Below are 13,701 nucleotides of genomic sequence, written 5' to 3' on the forward strand. Positions count from 1 at the left end.
GCTTTTATTTATATATTTTAATTATATTTATATATGTTTTCTTTAGCTGCTGCTGCTTGGGTTTGGTCTAACCCTCCTGTGTCCTAGGCAGCATCAGATGACTGATCTTTGCAGATCATCTTTTGATCTCATTGCACTTTTTCTATCTTCTTTGGCACAACAGAGGCTAAGAGTGGCAGAAAGCTCTTGGCTGTATTTTCATGGCTCAGTGTAGTTGTGAGCACAGGACTGAGCACTGCTTTCTAGAGAGAAGTTCATCCAGTCTCCTACTCAAAGCACTGAACTCCATGTCATTTTTCCCACTTTGTGAGAAAAAAAAAAAAGCTTCTGGTGTAAATTACAAGTGGGTAACTCATCCAACTTTGCTTTGCTACAGATCAGAGCATCCCTTCTGATCAAAAGAGGAACTGAATCCAAGAAAAAAGGTTCTGTTTTTTCAGTGGACAAAGATCTCTGCACTCACACTCCAATGGAAGACTCAAGTCTAAATTAGAAGTTATCTGAAGCCATTAAATAAAGCAAATTTAGCATGTAAGGTTAAGAGTAACAAGTGGCAGTAAGTTATCTAACATACCTGTATACTTCATCCTAACTTTCTTCTGCAGCATTTAAGCTGAGCTGTTCATCAGATCTGTCTTGTTCAATAGATATGCTTCAAATGCAGTAATTGAAGCAAAGTACTGTAATGAATATACTAGATGGAGAATGAAGATAAGGAAGGAGATGTAATGTGCATATTGTTGGTAGCTGATTCTATTCTGAAAATTAGAAAATATATTTATCTGTGTGTTGATCAGTGTGACTTGGAGCAGTAAATCAGTTTTCCATTCCATTCCATTCAGGCCTTGTGAGCTCTCATTTGCCATTCACACACACAGCCAAAGTTGCACAGGAAGCAGACTCAGTGTTTGTCACCTAAGAGAACAAACAAGAAATGAAATGAGACTTGTATTATATGACTGGCAAGCTCCCAATATTGCCCTTATCAGGACCCTCCAAGTCACTCAGCAGGGTGTTCCACAGGTGATACCTACAGAAGATGGCTGGAAGGAAGGTCAAATAGAAATGGAGACACATGGTCTCTGCACTGGATGACCTCACCTCCTGCAAGCTCCTGCAATGAGACCAAGCCCACAAACCACTAAGCCCCAGATCACAGGGCCAATGATGCCCCACCACAACCACTGAAATACTATGGGAGTAATCTGTGCATGAGAGCTCAACCATTTCCGTGGCAGAACCTGAGCGGTACAGAGGCAGTATGGATTTATATGCTGACAAGGATCTTGCTTCACAGATGTTGTAGGCTAAATAAAAACTTACACAGAAAAAGAACTGTAATAGTGGTGGGAACACAACTGCAGTGAACAGTTGCTGAAAACACAGAATATAAAAGATCAGCACCATAAGAAGTGCCTTGCTTCATTTGTGTTTCTTCTGTATCTTTTTGTTATTCTGAGTTAATTCTTTTTCTCTCAGTAATACTGGGCCATAGCAAGGAGGACCAGAATGAGGTGACAGTGCCAGAGTGCAAGTCACTGGGGGAATGAACCTGGAAGGAGACTGAATATGCTTGGAGGCTGATCCATTGCATAAACAGAGGAGCTGTTTATTCCTCTGCAGGATTTGACATACAAAAGAAAGGAGGGGTGCCAGGGAAATTCCAGTACAATGCCTGAATGGCATTTGTTGGAATAGCTTGTGTGAGTGAGACCTGTTACCAGACATTTCAATCACAAGGAGCCAGATGATATTGCTGTACACAAAGCATAACCAGTTGGAGACACTATTAGGCACTCCACCACTCTAGGGTGCACTTAGAATCATAGAATCAAAAAGGTTGGAAAAGACCTCAAAGATCATCAAGTCCAAACTGTCATCACAGACCTCATGACTACTAGACCATGGCACTAAGTGCCATGTCCAATCCCCTCTTGAACACCTCCAGGGATGGTGACTCCACCACCTCCTTGGGCAGCCCATTCCAATGGCTAACAACTCTGTGAAGAACTGTCTCCTCACCTCGAGCCTAAACTTCCCCTGGTGCAGCTTGAGACTGTGTCCTCTTGTTCTGGTGCTGATTGCCTGGGAGAAGAGACCAACCCCCTCCTGGCTACAACCACCTTTCAGGTAGTTGTAGACAGCAATAAGGTCTCCCCTGAGCCTCCTCTTCTCCAGGCTAAACAATCCCAGCTCCTTCAGCCTCTCCTCGTAGGGCTTGTGCTCAAGGACTCTCCCCAGCCTCGCTGCCCTTCTCTGGACACGTTGAAGTGTCTCAATGTCCTTCTTAAATTGAGGGGCCCAAAACTGGTCACAGTACTCAAGGTACACTTCTACCCAGAGATACTTAACAGACCCTTCTCCTTCTCATTACCATCTCCGTAAAGTCATCTGCGCAGCTTGCCCGTATCTGTTCAGCAGTCAGAGGGCTGTTCAGTGCAAAGGGCTTTTTCAGTCCTCTCTCATTCCTCACACTAGTTATTGCATCTCTCAAAGCGAAGAACACAGAGCATCCCAAGAAAAGTCCTGCCTCGCCTATCCCCTGAAAAAGAAGAAATGCACAAGTCAAACAGGTGTAGGTTTTGAGCAGATGAGAGGTGTACATGCCATATCTTTAGTATTTTTATTCCAGCCCTTCAGTTTATCACCATGTTTTAAAAGTACAGCTCTAAACTCAGCTTGCAGCTTCTGTGTGTGGTCTGTTAACAAAACCCTAAGCAACCTGGCCTTGAACACCTCCAGGGAGGGGGCATCCACAACCTCCCTGGGCAATATCATGCATTATGTCTTTTCATATCAGCTTTCCTGACCTTGCAAATGACATAGTTCTATGGACGCATCTCTGAAATGCTAAAAAAGGTGAATACAAAGCTTATATATGTTTTATATTAGTTCCATTTCCCTATTTGTCCTGGGAGCTTAAGAATTAGGCCCTTTGCTTACCTTGGATGCATAAATGGCATGTGGATTTTGGGACGGTGACAGCAGAGAAACACTAAACTGCTCCGGAATATCACAAACAGCAGGGATCTTATACTGATTTGGACCCCAAGTACAGAGGACTCCTTCTGGAGAGTACTTTAATTCCTCCATTGTGTACAGTCCAATGCCTTGAACAAAGGCACCTTCAATCTTTAAATAAGACAAGAAAGAGCATTTATATTCTCATGTTTGGTAAAATGGGTAAAACTTTGCTAAGAATCTACTTGTATCACTCACTGCTACAAGAACACTTTTTTGCCTAATTGGGGCTACAATGATGGGAAAAGCTTTCACGCTCATAGAATAGAATAGAATAGAATAGAACAGAACCGAACTGAACCAGGTTGGAAGAGACCTTCAGGATCTTCTATCCTACCAGGCAGAGGCGCACACTTTCATGGTGATCTTATGAGAATTAGTAAGACCTGTGCACCAGCCTGCAATGAACAAATGTATTCCTTGCTAGCAAGTGGGCAAGGCAAGTCAAACAACAGAATAATCTGGAGACTGTAGATCATGAACAGGATTTAAGTCCAGCTGATACTGGGCATACAGATTGACACCATGGGTAAAATTCAAGCTTCATTGACATCTATAAAGCTGTGACACTGACTGAAATGAGGAAAGTCTACAAGTAAAGTACCTTCTAATATGATTTATGACTTAGAACATTATCTAGTAAGAAAATAATGTTTTCCGAATTAATGAGACAGTACTTCACTTCAGATAAGGCTATCACTGTAACAGGAGCAAGACACCAGGATATTCTTGGCACATACCTGCCCTATATCCACAGCTGGATTGATGCTGCATCCAATGTCCATAACAATGTCTGTTCTGAGGTCCTGACGATAAAATTCAAATGTATATTACTGAACAAGAAGCACAGAGTGAAGTCATTAGAACATAGTGAGGGTTAGAGTTGGTATTCAGTGAACTAATACATGCTGATGCAGAGGCCCCTTCATTTACACAAAGCAATTTCCAATACCCCATTACAAGTAAAATGGGCTCATCTCAGCTTCAATGTAAGTTTAGCCAGAGACAGGCCTGCCAGATTTTTCCCACTGCACAAGGAAATCTCCACATAAGTACTGACAGAGGGTAGTGGTCTATGACATTTAGCTGTCGAGATGGTCAAAAGCCTGGAAATAGACTATTTAGCTCTGCTGTAGTTTGTTTGCTGGCAAAAAGCAAAGGAATGAAAAAAGAACTTGCCAGATATCTGGCATAACCCATATGCCATTAATACAGCTGTGTCAAAAGCTAGTTAGCACTGAACAGCTTTCATTCTGCTCCATGTGAAATGTGTATTCACACTGTTGATTTACCCTCACATCAAGACAGGTGACATACTACTGCAAAATCCAAATGCCTGCTGGAGTACCCAGTCTTATTATTTACAAAATTTCCATGACACTCATGACATGATTACCTTGTGATCTCCTGTTAAACAGTCAATTTCAACTTCTGAACAAGCAGCTCCATAAATAAAATATGTGAATGGCTGTCCTTCCCCTTTCTCCCAATCCATGCTTTCATTGTAACCTCTGACAGAAGAAATAAAGTCCATAAGAAGCACACCATAACAAAGCATATGAGCACATGGAAGTCTGAAACTACTATAAGTGAAATTTTAATACCAGATAAGAACACCAGTGGTTAAATTCCATTACATTCTGTACATCATTAGTAGTTTAGGTTTGATGAATCGGAGTTTTATATAATATTTAGTAGACAAGCTGTTTCAGTTGGAGAGTCTATAAGCAGTATAACCCCATAAATATACTAATAAAGACAAGGTTATCAAGTACAGGATACAACTTCAACGTTTCTGAGGGAATAGCTATGAAGACAGGCTGAGGGAGCTAGGGTTGTCCAGCCTGGACAAGAAGAGGCTCTGGGGAGACCTAATAGCAGCCTTCCAGTACCTGAAGGGGGCCTACAAGAAGGATGGAGGGAGACTGTTTACAAAGGTCTGTGATGATAGGACAAGGAGCAACGGCTTCAAACTGGAGAAGAGCAGATTTAGACCAGATGTTAGGAACAGGTTCTTTACTATGAGAGTGGTGGAACACTGGAACAGGTTGCTCAGGGAGGTAATTGAGGCCCCATCCCTGGACATATTCAAAGTGAGGCTCAAGAGAGCTCTGGGCAGCCTGATCTAGTTGAGGATGCCCCTGCTGACTGTGAGGAGTTGGACTAGATGACCTTTGGAGGTCCCTTCCAGCCTGGACCATTCTATGGTTCCATGAAAACTGATCAGGACCTGTGAAAGTAATTTACAACAGCCAAATGAAAGAGTTAAAATTATAGAAACTGCCTACAGAATAAGCAAAATGGTTAAAACAGAATTATTGAAATAAAGGTGTCATTACTTAGAAGGGAGTGGGACTGAGGAGATTATAGTAGTCAGGACTGATGGAGGTAAATTTAAAGGACACAGGAGGCCAGTGAAATGTACCATCTCCCAGCCCTGCGAGCGATGCGATCAAGGCATGTTTTCTGACCATAGGAGAGAATTGTATCTGTTGATCACATTTACAATTATACTCCATGAAATAATTATAATATAAGTCAGAGGATTGAACTAGGCACACACAAACCCCACATATTCATCTCTCTCATCCCATTTATGCCAGCTGGCTTTAAGATTCTTGGATGTGTTCACTAGATAGGTTGAGCCTTGTCAAGCATGACCTTGAATATGTCCAGGAATGGGGCTTCAACTACCTCGGTAGACAACCTGTTCCAGTGTTCCTGACATCCAATCTAAATCTGCCATTCCCTAATTTCTAACCATTGTCCCTCATCCTATCACTGCAGGCCTTTGGGAACAGTCCCTCTGCAGCTTTCTTGTAGGCCTCTTTCAGGTACAGGAAGGCCTCTGTTAGGTCTCCCCTGAGACCTTATAGCCAAATGAATGAGCGAAGATGGAATGAAATGTGAGGAAAAAGTTCTATACAGAGTGATTGCCCACTGGAATGGGCTGCCTGGGGAGGTGGTGGAGTCACCATCATTGGTAGTTTTCAGGAGGAGACTTGATGGGGTGCTTGGTGCCATGGGTTAGTTGTTTAGGTGGGTTGGATTGGTTGATGGGTTGGACACAATGATCTTGAAGGTCTCTTCCAACCCATTCTATTCTATTCTATTCTATTCTATTCTATTCTATTCTATTCTATTCTATTCTATTCTATTCTATTCTATTCTATTCTTTTGATACTTGCTAGAGAGTCCACATAGGGCTAGGCATAGATTAGCACTTAAGATTTATCAAAGAATTACATAAAATGTAAGATGGGCCATTAGAAAGAACTATTGGGTAGGATCTTCTATTCATGGCATTGGTTATTTTCAGAAATCAGTCCTGGTCTAATCTAAGCATTTCTGAGGACCAACAATACATTACCTAAAGTAGCCAGTAGCTGAAAGACTCACACTCTGTTCAAAAGCTTCTTTAATCTGCAAAAGATAGCAATTGTCTGTGGTAAACCAAGGAAAGAATCGGGAAGAAACACAGAATACATCTATTCCCTTAATGTACATATAGGCACTTATTTATTTACATACATTTACTGTAACAAATTGTAAAGAAAGACAGACTAGCCAAGCTGCATGTGGGGCCTGATACTGTAGAAACAAACTCCCTTTGGATGAGCCATCTGAATTGGTTTGGCAATCAAATAAGGAATAAACCTGTCAACACAGTGTTTTTGCAGAATCTTTATCAGAGAACCATGGAATCCTTTCGTGGAGATGATCTTTCAGACCACTGAGTCAAACCATTATCTATCTCTATCAAGGCTGGTGCTAAACCAGGTCCCTCAGCACCACATATCTGCCTCTTTGAAACACCTCCAAGAATGGAGATTCAACCACCTCCCTGGGGAGCCTGTTCTAGTGTTTGAGAACCCTTTCAGGGAAGAAGTTTCTTCTGATATCCAACCTAAACCTCCCTTGCCATTCCAAAAAAAATTGTATCTGAAATGCAACTTGGAAACGCAAGCAACACTTTATTCATTTTACCCAAAGACACTGGGCAAGAAACATTCTTATGTTTTCTTTCCTGGGCCCCAAGTCTGTGTAATAAAAAATCTGTCAGGTCTTTAATTTAACCTTAGTTATTGATAAAAAGCATGTTCTTTGGACTGATAATGATGTAGTCAGAAAGGATCCCTCAATTTTTCTGCTTAAGCTCAATAGAAATGGGTCCCTCTCTGTCAGTTGAACAGACCTGGTTAATAAATTTCTGACATGAAAGACCTGCATGACTTATTTGCAGAAAGTAGGTGACAAGAGACATACTCTATGCAGTGCTCTTCTTCCAGTGGCAAAAATGACACTATGAGGTCCCAAATCTATTCCCTTTCAATGATTCCCATGTTAGATTTACTCATTTTACAGATCAAGAATCTTTTGGGTTGGATTTTTTACTTAATTTAAACATACTGACTATGCAAGGTGTTAAATCACTTCTCTGTACAGATTAACATTCATACTTAGGTCAGTCATTTCAGCTGATGTTTTGGGTATGTCTGAATTACCCAAATTAATTTAGCACTTATTTAATAAGTCTGCCCAGTTCTGGGCTGCTCAGATCAAGAGGGACAGGGATTTACTAGAGAGTTTCCAACAGAGTCTACAAGGATAATGAAGGGACCAGAACACCTAATGAGGAAAGGCTGAGAGACATGAGGCTGTTTAGTCTGGAGATAAGACTGAGAAGGGATGCTATTAATGTCTATAAATATCTTAGGGGTGGCTGTGAAGAGGCCAGTCTCTTTTCAGTGGTGTCCTGTGATAGGAAAAGGGGCAATGGATACAAAGTGGAACACAGGAATTTCTTTAGTGTGAGGGTGCTGGAGCCCTGGGGCAGACTGCCCAGACAGGTTGTGGAGTCTCCTTCGCTGGAGACTTTCAAGACCCGTCAGATGTGCTTCTGTGTGACCTGCCCTAGATGACCCTGCATTGGCAGGGGCTGGACTTGATGATATCTGTAATTCCCTTCCAAACCCTAACATTCTATGATGATGTGATTATCTTTGCATACATAGCTGTCAGTTATCAAGCTACCATGTGTATTCCAATATTATTTGCTATTGCTAGGAATTACTACTGCCAAGAAGACATTTACATCTTCACAGTTATTATGTTATTTAATCATTTTAGAAGAAACATCTTAGTGTACTGGATCTCTACATGCATCAAAGCAGGGATTGTCATTTTCATTAGGTCATAGATGACAAACAATACTGGACAAGAAAACATAAAAAACAGGATTCCACTTAACCTCTCAACACGTGGGATTAGACTTTTAGCCATATATTCATAAAAATAGTTGATGCTATAAGACAAAGTTTCTAGGTTAAGAAAATTAGGGTTTTACCCTAATTTTTCCACTTTCATGTGGCATCAGACAGGGGCCATTTCTATAAACAGCTTTAGCATTACTTCTGTACTACTTGCCTATTAGAGAAATGAGAGTAAGGACCACAGAATAACAGAATGTCAGGGGTTGGAAGGGACCCAGAAAGATCATCCAGTCCAACCCCTCTACCAGAGCCAGATCACCTAGGACAGGTCACACAGGAACGCATCCAGGCAGGTTTGGAATGTCTCCAGAGAAGGAGACTCCACAACCTCTCTGTTCCTTTGTTCTGTCACCCTCACAGTGAAAAAGCTTTTCCTTATCTTTACACGGATTCCTGCTAACTTCTGTGCAGTTCTCTAACATACTGCATATGGGACAGAGAAGGAAGGAAGAAGTTGAGAAGGCTTTTCTTTATTGCTTTGGTAAGAATAAAGAGCCACCACCAGGAAAAACTTACACTGTACATGTATACTCTGACAATCTTTTGGCAACAGCTTTTTCTGAGGGTAAGCTGGGGTGGGTCCTGTTATTGCACAAGCTGCTATTTTCTGTATATTAAAAACTTCTGTGCCTCCAAATGTGATTTCACAGATAGCTTCCTACCCTTTTCAACTTGATATGCTATGGGGATTGTTTCCTACACATCTAAACCAAACACCTACAATCTTTCTGTGAAATAACTTGTTTCTATAGTTTTTATCTTCAGGATCCTAAGGCTGAGCAGACTGATAGACTACAATACATAGAGCACAGTTCCTGCAAGCACACAAACACATTCAGTAGGGTTCACATGTCTTACCCAATCATTCCAGGTCCCTTTTGGGTTCTTGTTTATGATTGGCTGCAGGCGTTTCAGAAGAGTTTGGCAAGCATCCTGGTGAGAAGTCAGGAGAATATAACACAAAACTAACACAGATATATTTGGTGCTATTCAAGATTTGTTATAATTAGTACTTAATCAGTATTTGCTTTACTGGCATTTTGGTTTGGAAAAGTGTAACAGGATATAACTTCATAGACACAAACCTTATAAAGTGTTAAGTTACAAGGGCTGGAATCTGCATGAATCATATTTAGACCAGGAAGACGACACAAGATTTGTATGGGACAACTTTGCCAGACAAAATAAGGATTTTGTGAAACATAAGCCTTCTGTGAAAATTACAGATTGGATTCTGAAAATTCATAAGCACCATTACTGAGAAACTGCTCAGCAAGTCATGTTTCTTGGCAATCTGCAAGTGATATCATTGGCAATCTCGAGCTTGATTTCTGTGGGATCACTAATGCCTTAACAGGCAATAAATACCATGAGGGATGCCAAGCCCAAATACAGGCTGGGGGAAGAGTGGCTCAAGAGCAGTCTCAAGGAGAAGGACTTGGGGGCTGTCAGTTGCTGAAAAACTCAATATGAGCCAGCAATGGTTGCTGGCAGCTCAGAAGGCAGCTGTGTGCTGTGCTGCATCAAAAGCAGTGTGAGCACCAGGACAGGGAGAGGATTCTGCCACTCTGCTGGACCCCACCTGGAGCGCTGTATCCAGTTCTGGGGGACCCAATACAAGGACATCACACTATTGGAGTGAGTCCAGAGGCTATGAAGATGGTCACAGGACTGGAGCACCTCCCCTGTGGGGACAGGTTGGTAGAGTCGGGGCTGCTCAGCCTGGAGAAAAGAAGGCTCCAGGGAGACCTTAAAGCAGCCTTCCCAGTACCTGAAAGGAGCTTATGGTAGAGATGGGGAGGGACTTTTTCCAGGGGCCTGTAGTGACAGGACAAGAGGTAATAGATTGAAGCTTGAGGAAAGGAGATTTAGACTGGAGATTAGGAAGAAATTCTTTACAGTGAGGATGGTGAGACACCGGAACAGGTTGTCTGGGGAGGTTGTGGATGCTCCCTTGCTGGACGTATTCAAGGCCAGGCTGGATGAAGCATTGAGCAACCTAGTCTAGTGGAAGATGTCCCTGCCCATGGAGAGGGTTGGAACTAGATGATCTTTAGGGTCCCTTCCAACCCAAACCACTCTGTGATTCTATGTTTTGTTACACTAATTACTACTTTTTACCTTCACAGCCATGCCATTGACATCTGTCCCTGCAGAGCCTACTGAGGCACAGGCATTGGGAACAGTTGTTGTGCTCGTTTCACAGAAATGAATACGTGACATGGGGATCTTCAATTCCCGGCTAGCAACCTGTTCCAGGAAGAACAAACAGCTTTCTCTGTTTCTCTTCAACTGAAATCCCTCTTCTCAGTTTGTCAGTACAAAGAAACAGAAAAGAAGTGCCATGTTTTAGCTGTACTTGAGCTCTAGACTGAGATTCAAGTCCAACATTTCCCAAGCTTTCATTGATTTGATAATTATGTTTGCAGATCTGTCTTTTAATTATCCATTAAACAAATATAATCACATTAATATAATCTGAATTATATATTAATCTGAACCCTGTCCTTTTTTACCATGAATTTTGTGGGATCAGCCCCACAAAGTCTTATTAGAAGTTTTTTAACCCCTTTACATACTACTGGAAGAATAAACAACAATTTGGGTTTGGTATTTTTTTGTCCTGCTGTCTCTACAACTTTGAGTGACTTTACCTTTTTTTACTAACTTAATCAGTGCAAAGAACCAGTGGCTATGCTGATAAAGAAACTGTCTTACTGGCATACTAACTAGCAAAGAAGAAAACCTACACACTGTTTACCCACATGACAGATAAAGCACAAAGTAATATTGTTTAGATTATGTTACCTGGATCATTTTTGTGTGGATACCCTGCCCCATTTCAATTCCACCATGTGTTAGAAGCACAGACCCATCAGTATAAATATGGACCAGAGCAGCAGCCTAAAAAAAGAAAATCAAAATCAAGATTAGACTAGTGAGAAATGTGCTATGTATGGTGATGACTTGATGCATCAAAAAAGACAGGCTCAGCTTTAAAGTGTATTTCCATTTATCTGTTTAATGCTTTTGACTAAAAGGTAAAATTTGGAATGCTAGTCCCAGCTCTTCCTCCATAATGAACTTTGAAAGAAAAAGATACAAATTCTTGGAGGCCTGCTTTTGCAGTTGCTAGATCCTGAAATAGATCTACACCTGGCAACAGCATCCCAATGATTCCAAAAGAAGGATCTACCTCACTAGTGGCTACACAGGCAAGTCCTGCAGTTTAATTTTTCTCTTTGTTGTTGATGTTAGAGAGCCCTTGGACACAGCTTTTTCAACAGTAAGGTTCTGAATGGGATTTTCCTCCTGGACTCAGTTGGAAGCAACACTCAAAAACTGGAAGCTGTCCTCAGAAACTTTTCATGCAAGTGTTCAACTCATCTATACCAATACCACATCACATGACAAGAGATTGGCAGGCTCCACAATACCTGGGTCCTGAAAACCAAACAGCTTTGACTGAGGGAACTAAGGGCTTGAAGGAAGTTATAAGCCAGTATAATCTTAAGGCATCGGCCATTAAGAGGAAGATAAGTTTACCAGAAGTTGAAAGAGAACACATTTGTTTTGTATCCTAAGGTAGAGCAACTCAATTTTCTATTGGTACAAAACTTAGCTCACTTATTCTCTAAAGTAACTAACCTGAGAAAGATGACGCGTGCCTAGTCCAAATGGAAACTTGAGTGGGACAATGGCAATCCCTTTCTTCTTCCAGTAATTTTGTTTATTAAATTCACTGACAGCTGTTTTCCTCCTGTAGTATGCAGATTTCTCCAGACATTCGTTCCAACACCGTATTAAGTTTTGTGGATCAAGCTTCTGTTTGAAGTGTGTCAGCTCCTCTTCTTTATACATATTTATTTCCCTAACCTGAAATAATAAAACTAACAGCTGTCACACAACCCTGTTAAAGGCAGACTGACCATTTGGGGGGCTATGAGGCAAGAAGATGATTACCTTACATTTTTTGACCAATAACCAGTTTTACCCAGTTTACAAGAGCATGCTATTCGCTCAACAACCAGACATTGATTTTAAAAGTACATGAATTTCAGCACAAATTATGTACGTGTGACTTAGAAAAGACTTGTTCAAACAGTTGAGCTAATCTAAAAGGTTTTAACTTCCCAACTGCACAGACTTTATTTCAGGAGAGATGCCCTCATTTTGTTACCTTTTCTGGTGATAAACCGGTTTTATCTGCAACTGCTGTTATCCAAGTTTCTGTCACCAGTGCTGACTGGGGAAAGCCAAACCCTCTGAATGCTGTGTTTGATGGCAAGTTTGTTTTGCAGGCGTAAGCCCAGCATCTCAAGTTGGGGATCTTGTATGCATTGTCCATTTTTAATAAGGATACTTCTGCTACCTGAGGTAGGGGACAAACAGGTCTAGTTAAAAAAATTGCTATAATACAACTCTTAGGTCTGCTTAAGTTTCTTCCAAGAAATGTCTGTTCTAATCTCAGTGCAATCACAGAGTTGAAACATATGACTATTTTTTGCCAGAGCAATAACTAAGTTAAGCATAGATGACTGGTAGTCAGCTCCCAGTCTTTATTATTATGAGCATCAAGCACCTTGGCTCTTTATGGCTAGGCTCTCACTGAATAAGGTCCTCTCTAAAAAATTAAGTTCCAAAATACAGTCTAGGGAACACACAGATCAGTCACACTGGCCCAGGATAGAAAAAAAAAGCCTAGACTCTAAGTTTGGTCAAGCTTATAATTTTATTTCCAATAAACCTATTTCTCATTTTAAAAGTGATGAATTATTAATACTATACTAATAGAACCTAATGGAAGCACACAGCTAGGTCACTGGTTATTCATCTAATTAATTAGAGAGTGATGTTATAAAGTTCAACTTTAATCCTATGTAATATAGCAGCTGCAGCTGAGCTGGGAAAAAGGTTATTTGGTTATTGTTGCCTTCAATTCTAGGTCCAGCAGCTTCACTGTATTATTGTATCACTGCAGAACCTGATCTAGTTGAGGATGCCCCTGCTTATTGCAGAAGTGGTTGGACTAGATGACTGTTGGAGCTCCCTTCCAACCCAAACCATTCCCTGATTCTGTGGTATTTGACCCATCCCAGCCAGATGATTACGATGGTTCTGACTTGTGCTCTGCATGTCTATGCTTTTAATAGTGGATTTTTTTGTAACTCAGGTTATCTTTCAGAACCAGGCTAGGCAGTAATTGCATGGGCAGTTTTTGCACTGACAGATTTCAGAGTGCAGAAAATACCCCCAGGTGGGGCAATGACAAGCAGGGGAGGAGCAGTAATGTCACCAAACATTTCAGTTACAGCTAGAACAGCCTATACAAACACAAATAGCTAGTGGCTGATGTTAAAGCAAGCGACATTTTATACTTTGCAGATCCTATACAGAAATACATAGA

The 13,701-nt window shown here is 41.2% G+C and overlaps 1 protein-coding gene across 1 annotated transcript in view; it reads right to left on the minus strand.

Moving 5' to 3' along the window:
- Window positions 1-303: 303 nt before the first annotated feature.
- AOX1 (aldehyde oxidase 1) overlaps window positions 304-13,701 on the minus strand; it is a 44,572-nt gene continuing 31,174 nt past the window's right edge. Inside the window, exons 25-35 of the mRNA XM_009910596.2 lie at window positions 12,475-12,666; window positions 11,943-12,170; window positions 11,103-11,198; window positions 10,416-10,544; window positions 9,153-9,227; window positions 6,392-6,444; window positions 4,418-4,532; window positions 3,762-3,827; window positions 2,944-3,132; window positions 2,375-2,542; window positions 304-915 (exon numbers count right to left, since the gene is read on the minus strand). Coding sequence (XP_009908898.2) covers window positions 856-915; window positions 2,375-2,542; window positions 2,944-3,132; window positions 3,762-3,827; window positions 4,418-4,532; window positions 6,392-6,444; window positions 9,153-9,227; window positions 10,416-10,544; window positions 11,103-11,198; window positions 11,943-12,170; window positions 12,475-12,666 — 1,371 coding nt within the window. The 3' untranslated portion in view covers window positions 304-855. The remainder of the gene's footprint in view (window positions 916-2,374; window positions 2,543-2,943; window positions 3,133-3,761; window positions 3,828-4,417; window positions 4,533-6,391; window positions 6,445-9,152; window positions 9,228-10,415; window positions 10,545-11,102; window positions 11,199-11,942; window positions 12,171-12,474; window positions 12,667-13,701) is intronic.

The sequence above is a fragment of the Dryobates pubescens genome, chromosome 2 (assembly GCF_014839835.1).
Source record: "Dryobates pubescens isolate bDryPub1 chromosome 2, bDryPub1.pri, whole genome shotgun sequence".
NCBI classification, from domain to species: Eukaryota; Metazoa; Chordata; class Aves; order Piciformes; family Picidae; genus Dryobates; species Dryobates pubescens.